At 44.6% G+C, this 17,447-nt stretch overlaps 1 protein-coding gene across 1 annotated transcript in view; it reads left to right on the top strand.

The window, feature by feature from the left end:
• The window catches only part of cdk5rap2 (CDK5 regulatory subunit associated protein 2), a 64,563-nt gene that overhangs the window by 46,081 nt on the left and 1,035 nt on the right, over positions 1-17,447 (top strand). The window contains exons 37-48 of the mRNA XM_038971225.1: positions 577-773; positions 2,506-2,901; positions 3,063-3,188; positions 3,311-3,427; positions 3,634-3,823; positions 9,146-9,273; positions 9,385-9,603; positions 13,822-13,884; positions 14,087-14,361; positions 14,601-14,744; positions 15,285-15,423; positions 16,993-17,039. Coding sequence (XP_038827153.1) covers positions 577-773; positions 2,506-2,901; positions 3,063-3,188; positions 3,311-3,427; positions 3,634-3,823; positions 9,146-9,273; positions 9,385-9,603; positions 13,822-13,884; positions 14,087-14,361; positions 14,601-14,744; positions 15,285-15,423; positions 16,993-17,039 — 2,041 coding nt within the window. The remainder of the gene's footprint in view (positions 1-576; positions 774-2,505; positions 2,902-3,062; positions 3,189-3,310; positions 3,428-3,633; positions 3,824-9,145; positions 9,274-9,384; positions 9,604-13,821; positions 13,885-14,086; positions 14,362-14,600; positions 14,745-15,284; positions 15,424-16,992; positions 17,040-17,447) is intronic.

Below are 17,447 nucleotides of genomic sequence, written 5' to 3'. Positions count from 1 at the left end.
AGCAGGGGATAGAGGACTTGCAGCTAGAGGGCGAGAGGGAGCTGCTGCAGCAGCAGGTCTGCTGCCAGGTCCAACAGAACCAGAGTTTGGCCGAGTGTGCCAGGGAGCAGCTAGATTTGTGAGTGGCCGGTCACCAAGAGGGATTCTGCGAGGTTGGAAGCATGAGTTTGCTGTGAACTCTTCTTGACTTATGACTCTTTCGACATGTCTTCCTTCAGCTGGTCATTTCTTTTGGAATGTTTCGAGACCTGTCAAAATAGACCCTTTCTAGATAGTAGGCGTTTCGCTCTTGGTATGTTGTGTTTTGGGTCCTCTGTGTGTGTTTTTCTGAGTTTGCTGTTCTTGTAGCTGTTCTCTCGACAGACATCTACAGTCATGTGAAAGAAACACTTCTCTCTGAGGCACTCACCCCCCTCTTTCCGACAGGGATTTTTAAGTGTTTTTTCACTATTTTGGACTTTGTTTCAGACTACTTCAGACTGTGTGGAAGCGGCCTCCCCCCGTGGCCTTATAACCTGCTCTAACTCTCCCTTTCTCTCTCTCCCCGCTCTGGCTCTCTCTTATTTCCTCTCCCAGGCTGTCTAAAGAGTTACAGGAGAAGACCCGTCTGGTCCAGAGTCTACAGATTCAGCTGCGAGGCCAAACTCCTAGCAGCCACCACAGCTCAGACTCGGACCTGTCGGACAGGGTCTCTAACCAAGCCACAGCCTCCTACCACAACAGCCCCACCCTGCCAGCCTGCAGCAAACTCCATGGCAACCAGGCCTATCATGGTAAGAGATCATCAAGCTACTAGTTATAACATGCTGAACAGACAAAATAACTTAATGCTGTTGTATTATGCCACGTGTAGCTGAAAACCCAGACAGTTTTCAGTTCGTCATCAAGGTTGTATGAAATGAACAATGTCAAGAGTTGTCAGTTGTTCAGAATGAGCTCAACCGATGTCCCCAGACTTGCTATCGAGTGCAGGGAAGCAGAGAAAGGTCCATGCTAAAGAGAAGCTACTCTTTGAATGTCACCCAGGTCCGGTCACTGTCCCCGAGTCTCTCCTTCTACCTCTGTTTTTTGCCAGGGTCGCATTCATTACACAATGGAAAACTTTTAAAAACTTTGTTGCAATGGAAAATGAAAATGAGCACCCTTAGTCCAACTAGTTTCTCCCTGTTTCAGATTGTTTTCTTCCATTCGGTGCCTAATGAATACGAACCAGGTGTGGTATGTGAGTAGTGCAGAGTTAAGCTATTCTGGGCTTGTGCCGGATTAACTTTTAGCTCTCCATTAAATATGGTTATTGTTCCCCTCTGGCGGCCCAGCCGGGTCAGTGTCGTTGACATTGCCTTTGCATCCCAGTCAGTCTAATGGTACTTATTTTCCACTCAGGCCCATTGTGGACCAGTCAGGGATCTCGAAAGGACAAAGAGGGCCAGCCAAGGGCAGTACGGGTGTCCGGTTACACCCATTACTGTTTTCTCCCCCCTCCATCCCCTCCCCTCTCTCTCCACTTAAAACTGCATTATTTAGTAGTTCCGCCTATCTGGTTTAATCTTCAAATTGTGTTTTGCTTTGAGTGTCGACAAAGAGGGCTATTACAAAGATAGATGATGTGTTGTGAGAGGAGAGCAGGGCTACTGAAGAAGAACTCTCTTTTAGCTTAGTCCTGCGGCACTGCAGATGCTAGCGAGTTGCAGTTTTTTACTCATAGGGCTCCTGAGTGTTGGGCAAAGTGTTCATAGGCTAGGCTAACTTAGCAGAGGCTCATTTGGTGACGAGTTTGTTGTGCATGGAGACTAAGCTAACGGGGAGCATTCTATAGTATTAGTTTGAAGGGGCTAGGCTAGGCTAACCATCAGAGCTGTCATTCAGACAGTCAGTGTAGGTAGCGAGGCTAACCATCAGAGCTGTCATTCAGCCAGTCAGTGTAGGTAGCGAGGCTAACCATCAGAGCTGTCATTCAACCAGTCAGTGTAGGTAGCGAGGCTAACCATCAGAGCTGTCATTCAACCAGTCAGTGTAGGTAGCGAGGCTAACCATCAGAGCTGTCATTCAGCCAGTCAGTGTAGGTAGCGAGGCTAACCATCAGAGCTGTCATTCAGCCAGTCAGTGTAGGTAGCGAGGCTAACCATCAGAGCTGTCATTCAGCCAGTCAGTGTAGGTAGCGAGGCTAACCATCAGAGCTGTCATTCAGCCAGTCAGTGTAGGTAGCGAGGCTAACCATCAGAGCTGTCATTCAGCCAGTCAGTGTAGGTAGCGAGGCCAACTCTGATACCATGGATGTAAAGGAGGAGAAAGTGAAACCAAATGACATAATTCGAGGATGGTGGAAAATGGCACTTGATGCTACCAAAGATGAATGCATGGGTACATAGGGATATTGTGTGGACTGACATTATATTTTTTCTCTCTAGGGTTTTGTTTAAAAAATGTTTAGGCTACGTCGCACAAAGAAAAATGTTGTAAACAACTTGTTCAAATTTCCTCTTCTCCTATACTTCATCCATCCAGGAATGAAAGAGTCCAACGGGGGCTCAACGTCGGCTCCAGACTCTGCAGCCCAGCAGACTGGGGGCGTGGCTAAGGATGGGGGTGTGTCTGGCCCTGGGGTCGTTTCTGAACATAAAGGGAGAGCCAGGCAGCTCCAGGGCCTGCAGAGGGAGAATGGGCGCCTGGTGGAGCAGCTGAGGAGCAGCGAGGAGCTTAATGCCACGCTGCGCAGCGAGCTGGACCTCCACCGCTCTATCCTGGTCCAGGGGATCTCCACGCCACTACACACCCAGGGAGAGGGGCTGGGGCAGAGCCAGGGACAGGCTGGGGGGTCACCACAGAACAGGGAGGACCAGAGGGGAGAGGGACACCCAGCCTCACAGCAGGACACTGCCCAGCTACGCAGCATGAACCCAGGTACAGAGCCGGGAGTGGGGGGGTGATCGTCACGTCTGAATGGGGATTATAGGCCTGTAGTTGCTTCTAATGGTATGTTCATTGGATCTGTATGTGTTAGTGACACTTGTCCTCACAAGGTTAGAAAAGTGTGTGTATATTTTGACTGACATTTTTGTCAGACCTGTTAGCAGAACACCTGTTGGAGATCAGAGCCCTGAGACAGCGTCTGGAGGAGACCATCTACAACAACGACCGGCTCAGAGAACAGCTGGAGAGAAGACTGGGCGAGGTGGAGAGAGACCCAGGTACACACACCTCTACCTCTCTCTCTCTATGTTCATATTTGCATAGAGTCACACTGACTGGCTGAGATGGATACTCACACAGAGCATATTATGTTTGACTTCCTCCTCAATGATGAACTTAGCAGCCACCAACATCTTCATCCACGGTACGGAGGAGCAGGGCCAGCTGACCAGCGAGCTGCGGTTCCTCTGGGGACAGAACCAGGCCCTGAAGGAGCAGCTCAACCTGGGCTCCAGAGGTACCACTAACGAATAGCCGCTTTCCCCACATACTAGTGTGTTTGTGATTCCTGAATTGATTGATACCACAACCTGGGCATTGCTAGCCTCATGCTCTTACCAACTGAGCCACAAAATGTCCCCAATATAGCAGAGGGAGAATAATAGCCCATTTTGTTGTCTATCCTATTAATATTATATTTAAATATTATTATGATCTCTCCAGACAAGCAGAAGGAGAACGAGAAGCTGCGTGAGGCGCTGGCCAGACGGACGGCCAAGCTGGAGCAGAGCAGAAAGGAGTGTGAGGTCCTGAGACAGGAACACACACGTCTTCAGGACCGCCTGGACAGGAGCATCCTGGAACACACACACCTCCAGGACACACTGCACTACAGCCGCCAGGAGATCCACAGGTAATATACAGAAACACACACACAGGACACGCAAGTTTGTAGTGATTCATATGTTGATGATGTAAAGAATATTTTCTGGTCTGTGGGGTGTAATTTTATTTAACCTTAATTTAACCAGGCAAGTCCGTTAAGAACAAATTCTTAATTACAATGACGGCCTACCAAAAGGCCTTCTCCGGGGACGGGGCCTGGGATTTAAAAAATAAATAAATAAATGCAATATAAATATAAATTAAGAAATAGAGTGACTAAATAAATATAAACTATACTATGAAACAAAGATCAATTATATAAAGAATGATAGTAAAAAGCTACGGGCACCTTAAATGAAATCTTGGTGGGAAAAGCCAACTCGGCTCCATCGTTCATTGAATCAGATGGCTCATTCATCACAAAGCCCACTGATATTGCCAACTACTTTAATGATTTTTTTCATTGGCAAGATAAGCAAATTTAGGGATAACATGCCAGCAACAAACACTAACACTACACACCCAAATATATCAGACCAAATTGTGAAAGACAAGAATTGTACTTTTGAATTCCGTAAAGTCAGTGTGGAAGAGGTGAAAAAATTATTGTCTATCAACAATGACAAGCCACCGGGGTCTGACAATCTGGATGGGAAATTACTGAGGATAATAACAGACGATATTGCCACTCCTATTTGTCACATCTCCAATTTAAGCCTACTAGAAAGTGTGTGCCCTCAGGCCTGGAGGGAAGCTAAAGTCATTCCACTACCCAAGAATGGTAAGCCACATTTACTGGCTCAAATAGCCGACCAATCAGCCTGTTACCAACCCTTAGTAAACTTCTGGATTTTTGGGGGGGACCAGATACAATGCTATTTCACAGTAAACAAATTGACAACAGACGTTCAGCACGCTTATAGGGAAGGACACTCAACAAGCACAACACTTTCACAAATGACTAATGATTGGCTTAGAGAAATTGATGATAAAATTATTGTGGGGGCTGTTAGACTTCAGTGCAGCTTTTGACATTATCGATCATAGTCTGCTGCTGGAAAAACGTATGTGTTATGGCTTTACACCCCCTGCTATAATGTGGATAAAGAGTTACTGGTCTAACAGAACACAGAGGGTGTTGTTTAATGGAAGCCTATCAAATATAATCCAGTTAGAATCAGGAATTCCCCAAGGTAGCTGTTTAGGCCCCTTTGCTTTTTCAATTTTTACTAACGACATGCCACTGACTTTGAGTAAAGCCAGAGTGTCTATGTATGCGGATGACTCAACACTATACACGTCAGCTACTACAGTTACTGAAATGACTGCAACACTTAAAAAGAGCTGCAGTTAGTTTCAGAGTGGGTGGCTCTAAATATTTCTAAAACTAAAAGCATTGTATTTGGAACAAAACACTCACTAAACCCTAAACCTCAACTAAAACTTATAATAAATAAATAATGTGTAAATTGAGCAAGTTGAGATGACTAAACTGCTAGGAGTAACCCTACATTGTAAACAGTCATGGTCAAAACATATTGATACAGTAGTAGCTAAGTTGGGGAAAAGTCAGTCCATAATAAAGCGATGCTCTGCCTTCTTAACAACTCTATCAACAAGGCAAGTCCTACAGGCCCTAGTTTTGTCGCACCTTGACTACTGTTCAGTCGTGTGGTCAGGTGCCACAAAAAGGACTGTAGAAAATTGCAATTGGATGTACACAGAGAGCTAATATTAATAATATGCATGTCAATCTCTCTTGGCTCAAAGTGGAGGAGAGATTGACTTCATCACTACTTGTATTTATGAGAGGTATTGCATGTTGAATGCATCGAGCTGTCTGTCTAAACTACTGGCACACAGCTCGGACACCCATGCATACCCCACAAGACATGCCACGAGGTCTTTTCACAGTCCCAAAGTCCAGAACAGACTATGGGAGGCACACAGTACTACGTAGAGCCATGACTACATGGAACTCTATTCCACATCAAGTAACTGACGCAAGCAGTAAAATTTGATTTAAAAAAACAGATAAAAAAACACCTGATGGAACAGCGGGGACTGTGAAGCAACACAAACATAGGCACAGACGCATGCATACACACACACACGATAACATACGCACTATATACACACATACACATGGATTTAGTACTGTAGATATGTGGTAGTGGTGTAGTTGGGGCCTGAGGGCACACAGTATGTTGTGAAATCTGTGAATGTATTGTAATGTTTTTAAAATTGTATAAGTTGCCTTAATTTTGCTGGACCCCAGGAAGAGTAGCTGCTGCTTTGGCAGCAGCTAATGGGTATCCATAATAAATACAAATACAAACTCCTAAATACATACACACAGGGTGCATAAACACACACTCACACAGGGTACACCATACTACACACACACACAAACCCCAGGTGGAAAGGGAGAGGAGAGGTGATACTGCTGTGGAGAAGTAGACTCCTGGTATTGGGTGTCATCCTCACTCAACTGTGTCACTGGGAGACCAAGGTCATGGGTCACCAAGGTCATGTAAGCCAGGTTTTCCCAAACTGGGGTACGTGTTTTTTCTTCACATTTTTCAAACAGTACAATTGTATTTTCCAACGGGGCTATACATTTGGGTGAGTTTTTTCTCACCTGTGTACCCTCGTTTCACTGCCAAAAATAAAATTAAACCATCTAGTGTTCAGCTAAATAACAACACAATGTCAAATACAGGTAGCCTAGCCAAATAATTAACATCCAATCACATTAACTGTTACTCTCTCGCGGGAAACCTTCACTCTTTCGCAGACATTTAGAAGCGAAACATGACCATTTCAAAAAAGTAAGCCACGGGAGTTTTTTGAGCGAGAATAAAGACGACTTTCGAGTAGTAAGACATGTATAAAAGCAACAGATACCATTAATAAGAAGGGGCTAGAAGCGTCTTATGGTGAGATACCGAGTGGCTAGGACAGGCAAGCCCCATACTGTTGTGGAGGACCTAATTCTTCCTGCTGCCATGGATATGGCTGGGACAATGCTGGGGGAAAAGGCCAAAAAAACTATACAGACAATGCCTTCATCAAACACTTTCACGACGCATTGGTGACACGACAGGAGATGTTTTGAAACAATTACTGCTTCGCATACAAGCCAGTGAATTATATTCGTTACAGCTGGATGAGTCAACAGATGGGGCGGGCCTGGCACAGCTCCTGGTATATGTCTGTTATATTTATGGGGGGTCAATTTAAGGAAGACATCCTCTTCTGGAAACCAGGACAACATGAGAGGTTATTTTTTTAAGTACTGGACAGCTTTGTGACATCAAATGGACTTTGGTGGTCAAGATGTGTTGGTATCTGTTCTGATGGCGCAAAAGCCATGACAGGGAGACAACGTGGAGTGGTAACTTGCGTGCAAGCAGTTTCTCCCGACGCCACTTGGGTACACGGCAGCATCCACCGAGAGGCTCTTGCTGCCAAGGGAATGCCTGACATCTTGAAAGACGTTTTGGACACTACAATGAAAATGGTTAACTTTTTTAAAGCAAGGCCCCTGAACTCTTGTGTATTTTCTGCATTAAGCAATGATATGGGCAGCAACCATGTAACGCTTTTACAACATACAGAAGTGCGCTGGTTGTCAAGGGGCAAATTATTGACACGTTTTTTAAAAATTGAGAGACGAGCTTAAAGTTTTCTTTACTGATCATAATTTTCACTTGTCTGACCACTTGCATGATAACAAGTTTCTCACACGAATGGCCTATTTTCTCGCCTGAATGATCTGAATCTAGGATTACAGGGACTCTCCGCAACTATATTCAATGTGCGGGACAAAGTTGAGGCTATGATTTAAGAAGTTGGAGCTTTTTTCTGTCTGCATTAACAAGGACAACACACAGGTCTTTCCATCATTGTATGATTTTTTTGTGTACAAATGAACTCAATCTTGTGATATAGCAAAGCACCTGAGTGAGCTGGGTGCGCAATTTCGCAGGAACTTTCCGAAACAAACAACTGGATTCGTTATCCCTTTCATGCCCTGCCTCCAGTCCACTTACCGATATCTGAACAAGAGAGCCTCATCGAAATTGCAACAAGCGGTTCTGTGAAGATGTAATTTAATCAAAAGCCGCTGCCAGATTTCTGGATAGGGCTGCGCTCAGAGTATCCTGCCTTGGCAAATCTCACTGTTAAGACACTGATGCCCTTTGCAACCACGTACCTATGTGAGAGTGGATTCTTGGCCCTCACTAGCATGAACACTAAATACAGGCACCGACTGTGTGTGGAAAATTATTTGATTGAGACTCTCTCCAATACAACCCAACATTGCAGAGTTATGTGCATCCTTTCAAGCACAATTATTGATGAATAAATAAGGTTTTAAATGTAAGATGGCTAAATAAAGAGCAAGATTATTGATTATTATTATTATTTGTGCCCTGGTCCTATAAGAGCTCTTTGTCACTTCCCACGAGCCGGGTGGTAACAAAAACTCACACTCATTCTTGTGTTTAATAAATGTATCGTATAGTGTGTGTGTGGCAGGCTTACAATGATGGCAAAAACAATATTTGAGAGTGTGCTGACCCTGGTGCATTTCTGTTTTTTTCTATTGGGCACAAAATGATCTAGAGGGGGTACGTAGCTGGAGGTTAAATGTTTGAAGGGGTATGGGAAAATCTAAAGTTTGGGAACCACAGATGTAAGGGATTCCACATTAGTTTGTTTGTGTGTTCTCAGATTGCAGAGTATAATGGTGTTCTCAGTAATGATGATGTGTAATGTGTTGGTTATGGTAATGATGAACGTACAATGTCATGACATTGGTTAATTTGTGTACTTTCAAGTTGCATGGCAAGATTGAAGTGCTGATTTTCTCAGTGTATACTGTGACTGGTCTCTGTCTTGTGTCCGCTAATGCAGTGTAGATGTGATGTGTTAGTCACTGGTGCAGTGTAGATGTGACGTGTTACAGTCGCTGGTGCAGTGTAGATGTGATGGTAAATGTGGGTGTTTCATTGGGTTGCTACTGGGGTGGCAGGTAGCCTAGTGGTTAGAGCGTTGGGCCAGTAACCGAACGGTTGCTGGATCAAATCCCCGAGCTGACAAGTTAAAAATCTATCTTTCTGCCCCTGAGCAAGGCAGTTAACTCACTGTTCCCCGGGCGTTGAAGACGTGGATGTCGATTATGGCAGCCCCCCGCAGCTCTGATTCAGAGGGGTTGGGTTAAATGCGGAAGACACATTTCAGTTTTACAACTGACTAGGTATTCCCTATACTGTGTGTCAGTCTGTACGTGCGTGTGTGTGCAACTTGCTTGTATACCCGTCCTAAATGTGTGTTCCTCTAGATTGCAGTGTGAGGTGAAGATGCAGAGACAGCAACTGTCAGACAGTCAACACCTCCTCCAGTCTCTACGCGTGGAGCTGCAGGTCTACGAACAGATCAAAACTGGCAATGGGACACACAAGCACACAGGTAGTGTCCTACAAGCACACAGGTAGTGTCCTACAAGCACACAGGTAGTGTCCTACAAGCGTGCGCACACACACACTTGTCGCTTAGTTGTTTCTGACATTCCCTCTCTAGAGTCCAGTGGTACAGCCCAACAGTCTGGTCCTGGTTCAGGGTCTGGGTCGAACCAAGTGGACCTGGGGGAGCTGCTGTCAGAGATCCGCCACCTGAGGCTGCAGCTGGAAAGGAGCATCCAGACCAACACGTCCCTGAGGCAGAGACTGGAGGAACAGCTGCTCAGAGGTCCCAACCGCCCAGATACCATCAATATCAACTATCTACTGGCTACTTCAGGTACAGTGAGCTCCAGAAGTATTGGGACAGTGACAATATTTTTGTTGTTTTGGCTCTGTACTCCAACACTTTGGATTTGAAATGAAACAATGACTGAGGTTAAAGTGCAGACTGTCAGCTTTAATTTGAGGGTATTTTTATCCATATCAAGGGAACTCTAAGAAAGAACAGCACTTTTTTGTAGATGTGCCCAATAGAAATGTTTTGTCATAGAAATGAATGGTAAAATATGTATTATGTCATTTTGGAGTCACTTGTATTGTAAATAAGAATATAATATATTTCTAAACACTTCTACATTAATATGAATGCTACCATGATTAAGGATAATCCTGAATGAATCGTGAATAATTATGAATGAGAAAGTTAGATGCATAAATATCATACCCCCCATGTTATTGTAATGGTGAGAGGTTAGCATGTCTTGGGAGTATGATATTTGTGCGTCTAAAATGTTTCACTCGTCATTTATTCACAATTCATTCAGGATTATCCGTAATCATGGTAGCATACACATTAATGTAGACGTGTTTAGAAATATATTATATTCTTATTTACAATACAAGTGACTCCAAAATGACATAATACATAATTTACCATTCATTTCTATTGGGCACAAAATGATCTGAAACACAACCATAACAAACAGCAAATGCATCCAACAAGTTTGTAGAGTCACAAGCTTGTGTGCTATGGGACCAAATACTAAACTTCTGACTTTTTAATACACATAAGTGAATTTGTCCCAATACTTTTGGTCCCCTAAAATGGGGGGACTACACTGAGTGTACAAAATATCAGGAACACTTGAGTTGCACCCCCTTTTGCCCTCAGAACAGCCTCAATTAGTTGGAGGCATTCCCACAATTGTGTCAAGTTGGCTGGATGTCGGACCATTCTTGATGCACACGGGAAACTGTTGAGCGTGGAAAATCCAGCCGCTTTGCAGTTCTTGACACAAACCGGTGCGCCTGGCACCTACAGTTGAAGTTGGAAGTTTAAATACACCATAGCCAAATACATTTAAACTCAGTTTTTCACAATTCCTGACATTTAATCCTAGTAAAAATTCCCTGTTTTAGGTCAGTTAGGATCACCACTTTATTTTAAGAATGTGAAATGTCAGAATAATAGTAGAGTGATTTATTTAGGCTTTTATTTCTTTCATCACATTCCCAGTGGGTCAGAAGATTACATACACTCAATTAGTATTTGATAGCATTGCCTTTAAATTGTTTAACTTGGGTCAAACGTTTCGGGTAGCCTTCCACAAGCTTCCCACAATAAGTTGGGTGAATTTTGGCCCATTGCTCCTGACAGAACTGTTGTAACTGAGTCAGGTTTGTAGGCCTCCTTGCACGCACACGCTTTTTCAGTTCCGCCCACAAATCTTCTATAGGATTGAGGTCAGGGCTTTGTGATGGCCACTCCAACCTTGACTTTGTTGTCCTTAAGCCATTTTGCCACAACTTTGGAAGTATGCTTGGGGTCATTGTCCATTTGGAAGACCCATTTGCGACCAAGCTTTAACTTCCTGACTGATGTCTTGAGATGTTGCTTCAATATATCCACATAATTTTCCTCCCTCATGATGCCATCTATTTTGTGAAGTGCACCAGTCCCTCCTGCAGCAAAGCACCCCCACAACATGATGCTGCTACCCCTGTGCTTCACTGTTGAGATGGTATTCTTCAGCTTGCAAGCGTCCCCCTTTTTCCTCCAAACATAACGATGGTCATTATGGCCAAACAGTTTTATTTTTGTTTCATCAGACCAGAGGACATTTCTCCAAAAAGTATGAACTTTGTCCCCATGTGCAGTTGCAAACCGTAGTCTGGCTTTTTTATGGCAGTTTTGGAGCAGTGGCTTCTTCCTTGCTGAGAAGCCTTTTAGGTTATGTCAATATAGGACTCGTTTTACTGTGGATATAGATACTTTTGTACCTGTTTCCTCCAGCATCTTCACAAGGTCCTTTGCTGTTGTTCTGGGATTGATTTGCACTTTTCGCACCAAAGTACGTTCATCTCTAGGAGACAGAACGTGTCTCCTTCCTGAGTGGTATGGCGGCTGCGCGGTCCCATGGTGTTAGTTTGTACCGAAGAACGTGGTACCTTCAGGCGTTTGGAAATTGCTCCCAAGGATGAACCAGACTTGTGGAGGTCTACAGTTCTTTTTCTGAGGTCTTGGCTGATTTCTTTTGATTTTCCCATGATGTCAAGCAAAGGGGCACTGAGTTTGAAGGTAGGCCTTGAAATATATCCACAGGTACACCTCCAATTGACTCAAATTATGTCAATTACCCTATCAGAAGCTTCTAAAGCGATGACATAATTTTCTGGAATTTTCCAAGCTGTGTAAAGGCACTGTCAACTTAGTGTATGTAAACTTCTGACCCACTGGAATTGTGATTAAGTGAATTAATCTGTCTGTAAACAATTGTTGGAAGAATTACTTGTGTCATGCACACAGTAGATGTCCTAACCGACTTGCCAAAACTATAGTTTGTTAACAAGACATTTGTGGAGTGGTTGAAAAACGAGTTTTAATGACTCCAACCTAAGTGTATGTAAACTTCTGACTTCAACTGTACTCACCCTCTGATTGGCACACATACACAATCCATGTCTCAATTGTCTCAAGGCTTAAAAGTCCTTCTTTAACAAGTACCATAAATAAGGGATCATAGCATTCACATCGTCAGTCTGTCATGGAAAGAGCAGAGTTCCTAATGTTTAGTGCACTCTAGAAATGACAGCACTTTTTGTACATACACAAACGGTTCACCCGATATGGATACAAATACCCTCTGCCAGTCTGCACTTTAACCTCATAGTCATTGTTTCATTTCAAATCCAAAGTGCTGGAGTACAGAGCCAAAACATGTGTCACTGTCCCAATACTTTTGGATCTAAACACATAAGTATGTGGACACCCCTTCAAATGAGTGAATTCGGCTATTTCAGCCACACCGTTGCTGACAGGTGTATAAAATCTAGCACACAGTCATGCAATCTCCATTCACAAACATTGGCAGTAGAATGGCCTTACTGAAGAGCTCAGTCACTTTCAATGTGGCACCGTCATAGGATTCCACCTTTTCAACAAGTCAGTTCGTCAAATTGCTGCCCTGCTAGAGCTGCCCTGGTCAACTGGAAGTGATGTTATTGTGAAGTGAAAACATCTAGGAGCAACAACGGCTCAGCCACGAAGTGGTAGGCCACACAAGCTCACAGAACAGGACCCTGAGTACTGAAGCGCGTAGTGCATAAAAATCGTATGTCCTCGGATGCAACACTCATTACCGAGTTCCAAACTGCCTCTGGAAGCAACGTCAGCCCAATAACTGTTAGTCGGGAGCTTCATGAAATGGGTTTCCATGGCCGAGCAGCTGCACACAAGCCTAAGATCACCATGCTCAATGCCAAGCGTTGGCTGGAGTGGTGTAAAGCTCGCCGCCATTGAACTCTGGAGCAGTGGAAACACGTTCTCTGGAGTGATGAATCGCGCTTCACCATCTGGCAGTCCGACGGACGAGTCTGGTTTTGGCGTATGCCAGGAGAATGCTACCTGCACCAATGCATAGTGCCAACTGTAAAGATTGGTGGGAGGAATAATGGTCTGGGGCTGTTTTTAATGGTTCGGGCTAGGCCCCTTAGTTCCAGTGAAGGGAAATCTTAATGACATTCTAGATGATTCGGTGCTTCCAACTTTGTGGCAATAGTTTGGGGAAGGCCCTTTCTTGTTTCAACATGACAATGCCCCCATGCACAAAGCGAGGTCCATACAGAAATGGTTTGTCGAGATCGGTGTGGAAGAACTTGGCTGGCCTGCACACAGCCCTGACCTCAACCCCATCAAACACCTTTGGGATGAATTGGAACAACAACTGCGAGCCAGGCCTAATCGGTCAACATCAGTGCCTGACCTCACTGTCCCAGTAGCAATGTTCCAACATCTAGTGGAAAGCCTTCCCTGTTATAGCAGCATAGGGGGGACCAAGTCCTTATTAATGCCAATGATTTTGGAATGAGACGTTCGACGGGCAAACTTTTGGTCATGGAGTGTATGTAGTATAGAGGTAGAAATCCATACACTATCATGTACTACCCACGTCAGGTAGGATATATATGTACTGGCTCTCTCACTGAACGCATGCACATCCATATTCAACCATAAAGTCCCGTGGCATAAACATTTGTCCTATGTTGTGTGTTCCAGAGGATACAGGCAGGTCTCCTGGTTGTGAAGGCTGTGATCCTCCCCGCCACTCCTCCTCTCACGGTGAGAACCCACAGCACACCCAATCCACAATGTACTGTATGTTACTGGCCTGTAGGTACACCACAACAAATGTCACATTTGTATAATGTCAATAAGTTAGAGGTGAGTAACTGTGTATAACATCAATGTACGTCTGTGTCAGTTGTCAGTCATTAACGGTATATACATATATGTGTGTGTGTGTTTGTGTTCTCTCTGCCAGATCTGAAGCGTCAAGCCCAGTCGGAGATGGACGCCGTGTCACAGTGTAGTAACAGTTCTGGGGACAGTATCTCTGGCTCGGCTCCCCCTCCATCCCGTCTGGTGCCCGGCCACCGCCTGTGGGCCAACCGCCAAGGGCGCCACATCCTGGGTCTTATCGAGGACCACAATGCCCTGCGGAAGCAGATCTCCGAGGGAAGGAGGCTCACCCGCACCATGGACACACACCTGCAGGAGTGTGTCTGCACACTCAGCCAGCAGGGGACTGACAACGGGGTAAATACAACAGTCTCTTATGAGCACATTCCCTTGTTTAATACATGTCAGACTTTCCTGTTTCCTGCTCAGGTGAAGTCCAGCCAACTACCTTTTAGTATTTATAATGTGCATGTAATATTTGAAAATCATTCATACAATAAATTGCTGTAATAATTAATTACATTTCCTATGTGTTCATTATGAGTGTTCAACTGTTTATATTGAATATTGAGCCAGTGTTCTGTGTTATTGTCCAGGTGGTGGAACACGGTCACCTGAAGGCTCTGTCCAGCAGTGTGAACACCATGCAGCAGGTCCTGGAGGAGGCTGGCCAGCTGCTCAAACTGGTCTGGAGGGTATCCCTGCCCTCTGGCATCGTGACTGCAACCAGCAACCAGCAGGTACACACACTCGCACACACACAATTGCTCACTCTCTCACACACACACACCAGTTATACACTCAACTCAGTCTTCAGTGCACACACAAACAAGGCTCTCTACATGATAAGTACACACATTTTTTCCACAAATTATAAATATATTAATACTGTCCACACAAAGTCTATACACACAAACATGTAATTAGAATGATGCAATTGGAATAAATTGGTCAATATGTGTGGAAAGTGGAGATGTCACAAAGGTTAAAAAGTAAACATTAGCGGAGACACCTTATCAGTTGAGGAGACTGACTGCATGCATGTTTGCTGGCGCTACACGTTTGCTGGCGCTACACGTTTGCTGGCGCTACACGTTTGCTGGCGCTACACGTTTGCTAAATGTGTCTCCAGGGTGTCTCAGTCGTGTTTACGTTTGACTGATTGTGACGTAATCCACTTTCCATACTAATTGGGGGTACTGATAAGACCAGTGTAAATGTTGTGGGTGACTCAGTCATGAAGTAACAATTATTCCTCCCTCCACTCTTCCCTCTCCCAGGATGAGCTGTTGAAGAATGAGATAGCGAGTCTGAAGAGCCGTCTGTCCCAGCAGGAGCGGATGCTGAGCGGTGCGGTCAAGCGGCTGCGGACCACCAACCAGCTCAAAGAGGGCATGGAGAGGGTCATTATTGACCAGCGTAAGAACTTACTTCACCTCCCATGCTTGAGAGAATGATAATGCATTTGATTGAGAATCAACGCAACGCTTTCATATTTTACTGAGTTACAGTTCATATAAGGAAATCAGTCAATTGAAATAAATTCATTAAAGGCCCTCATCTATGGATTCACGACTGGGAATACAGATGTGCATCTGTGGGTCAGATACCTTAAAAGAAAAAAAGAGTAGGGGCGTGGATCAGAAAACCAGTCAGTATCTGGTGTGACCACCATTTGCCTCATTCAGTGCGACACATCTCCTTCGCATAAAGTTGATTAGGCTGTTGATTGTGGCCTGTGGAATGTTGTCCCACTCCTCTTCAATGGCTGTGCGAAGTTGCTGGATATTGGCTGGAACTGGAAAATGCTGTCTTACACGTCGATTGAGAGCATCCCAAGCATGCTCAATGGTTGACATGTCTGGTGAATATGCAGGCCATGGAAGAACTGGGACATTTTCAGCTTCCAGGAATTGTGTACAGATCCTTGCGACATGGGGCCGTGCATTATCATGCTGAAACATGAGGTGCTGACGGCGGATGAATGGCATGACAACAGGCCTTAGGATCTCATCACGGTATCTCTGTGCATTCAAATGCAATTGTGTGTGTTGTCTGTAGCTTATACCTGCCCATACCGTAACCCCACCATGGGGCACTCTGTTCACAACGTTGACATCAGCAAACCTCTCGCCCATACATGCCATCTGCCCAGTAGTTGAAACCAGGATTCATCATTGAAAATGACACTTCTCCTGCGTGCCAGTGGCCATCAAAGGGGAGCATTTGCCCACTGAAGTTGGTTAGGACGTCAAACTGCAGTCAGGCCAAGACGACAAGCACGCAGATGAGCTTCCCTGAGAAGCTCTTCGGTTGTGCAAACCCAGTTTCATCAGCTGCCCAGGTGGCTGGTCTCAGACTATCCCGCAGGTGAAGAAGCCGGATGTGCAGGTCCTGGGCTGGAGTGGTTACATGTGGTCTGCGGTAGTGAGGCCGGTTGGACGTCCCGCCAAATTCTCTAAAATGATGTTGGAGGTGACTTATGGTAGATAAATTAACATTCAGTTCTCTGGCAACAGCTCTGGTGGATATTTCTGCAGTCAGCATGCCAATTGTACACTCCCTCAACTTGAGACACAATTGCACATTTTAATGGTCCCCAGCACAAGGTGCACCTGTTTAATATGCCACACCTGTCAGGTGGATGGATTATTTTAGCAAAGGAGAAATGCTCACTAACAGGGATGTAAACAAATTTGTGCACAACATTTGGGAGAATAAGCTTTTAGTGCGTATGGAAAATGTTTAGGATTATTTCAGCTCATGAAACCAACACGTAGCGTTTTATATTTTAGTTCAGTAACTTATTCAGATCCTATTCTGAGAATAATTAATGCATTTGATTGAGATCAATCAAATTTATTTATAAAGCCCTTCTTACATAAGTTGATATCAATGCTATACAGAAACCCCAAACAGCAAGCAATGCAGGGGTGGAAGCCGATCCAAACATTTGAATTGACATGATTTGTTATTCTTTCAAACCAGTGTCGTTAACCCATGGAGTGCTGAAGAAGGCCAGAGGGAATCTAGAGGTGAGTCAAAGAATCAGTTTAGACAGACACCAACCAGTATTGTCAGTCAGACCAACTCCTTAGCCTTTTCTCTAATGTGCCATCTCTTATTGGTCTTTCTTCTCACTCTGTCTAAAAATGTGGGCAAATCTCAGACAAATTATTATACCGTCTTTGGGCTGAAAGGCCTGTCTGGAGGACCAGAGGAAGGTAAGTGTGTGAGGGGACAGAGTTTGAGTGTTCTGATGCATGACTTGGTTTGTTCCGTGACTTGATTTGTTCCATAGCTTTTATGACCTGGTTTGCTTGCACTGTACTTCACTATTAAAAGTAATAATGATGCTTGAGACGACATTGCTGCAAACGCAATATCCGTGAACTGCCTTAAAATTAGGTGTGCAGCATGAAAAGAAGGACCTGGCCCAATTG

This window comes from Salvelinus namaycush, chromosome 31 (genome assembly GCF_016432855.1).
Source record: "Salvelinus namaycush isolate Seneca chromosome 31, SaNama_1.0, whole genome shotgun sequence".
NCBI classification, from domain to species: Eukaryota; Metazoa; Chordata; class Actinopteri; order Salmoniformes; family Salmonidae; genus Salvelinus; species Salvelinus namaycush.
Note: the sequence above shows the minus strand (reverse complement) of the source record. Positions and strands in the feature narration are given on the sequence as shown.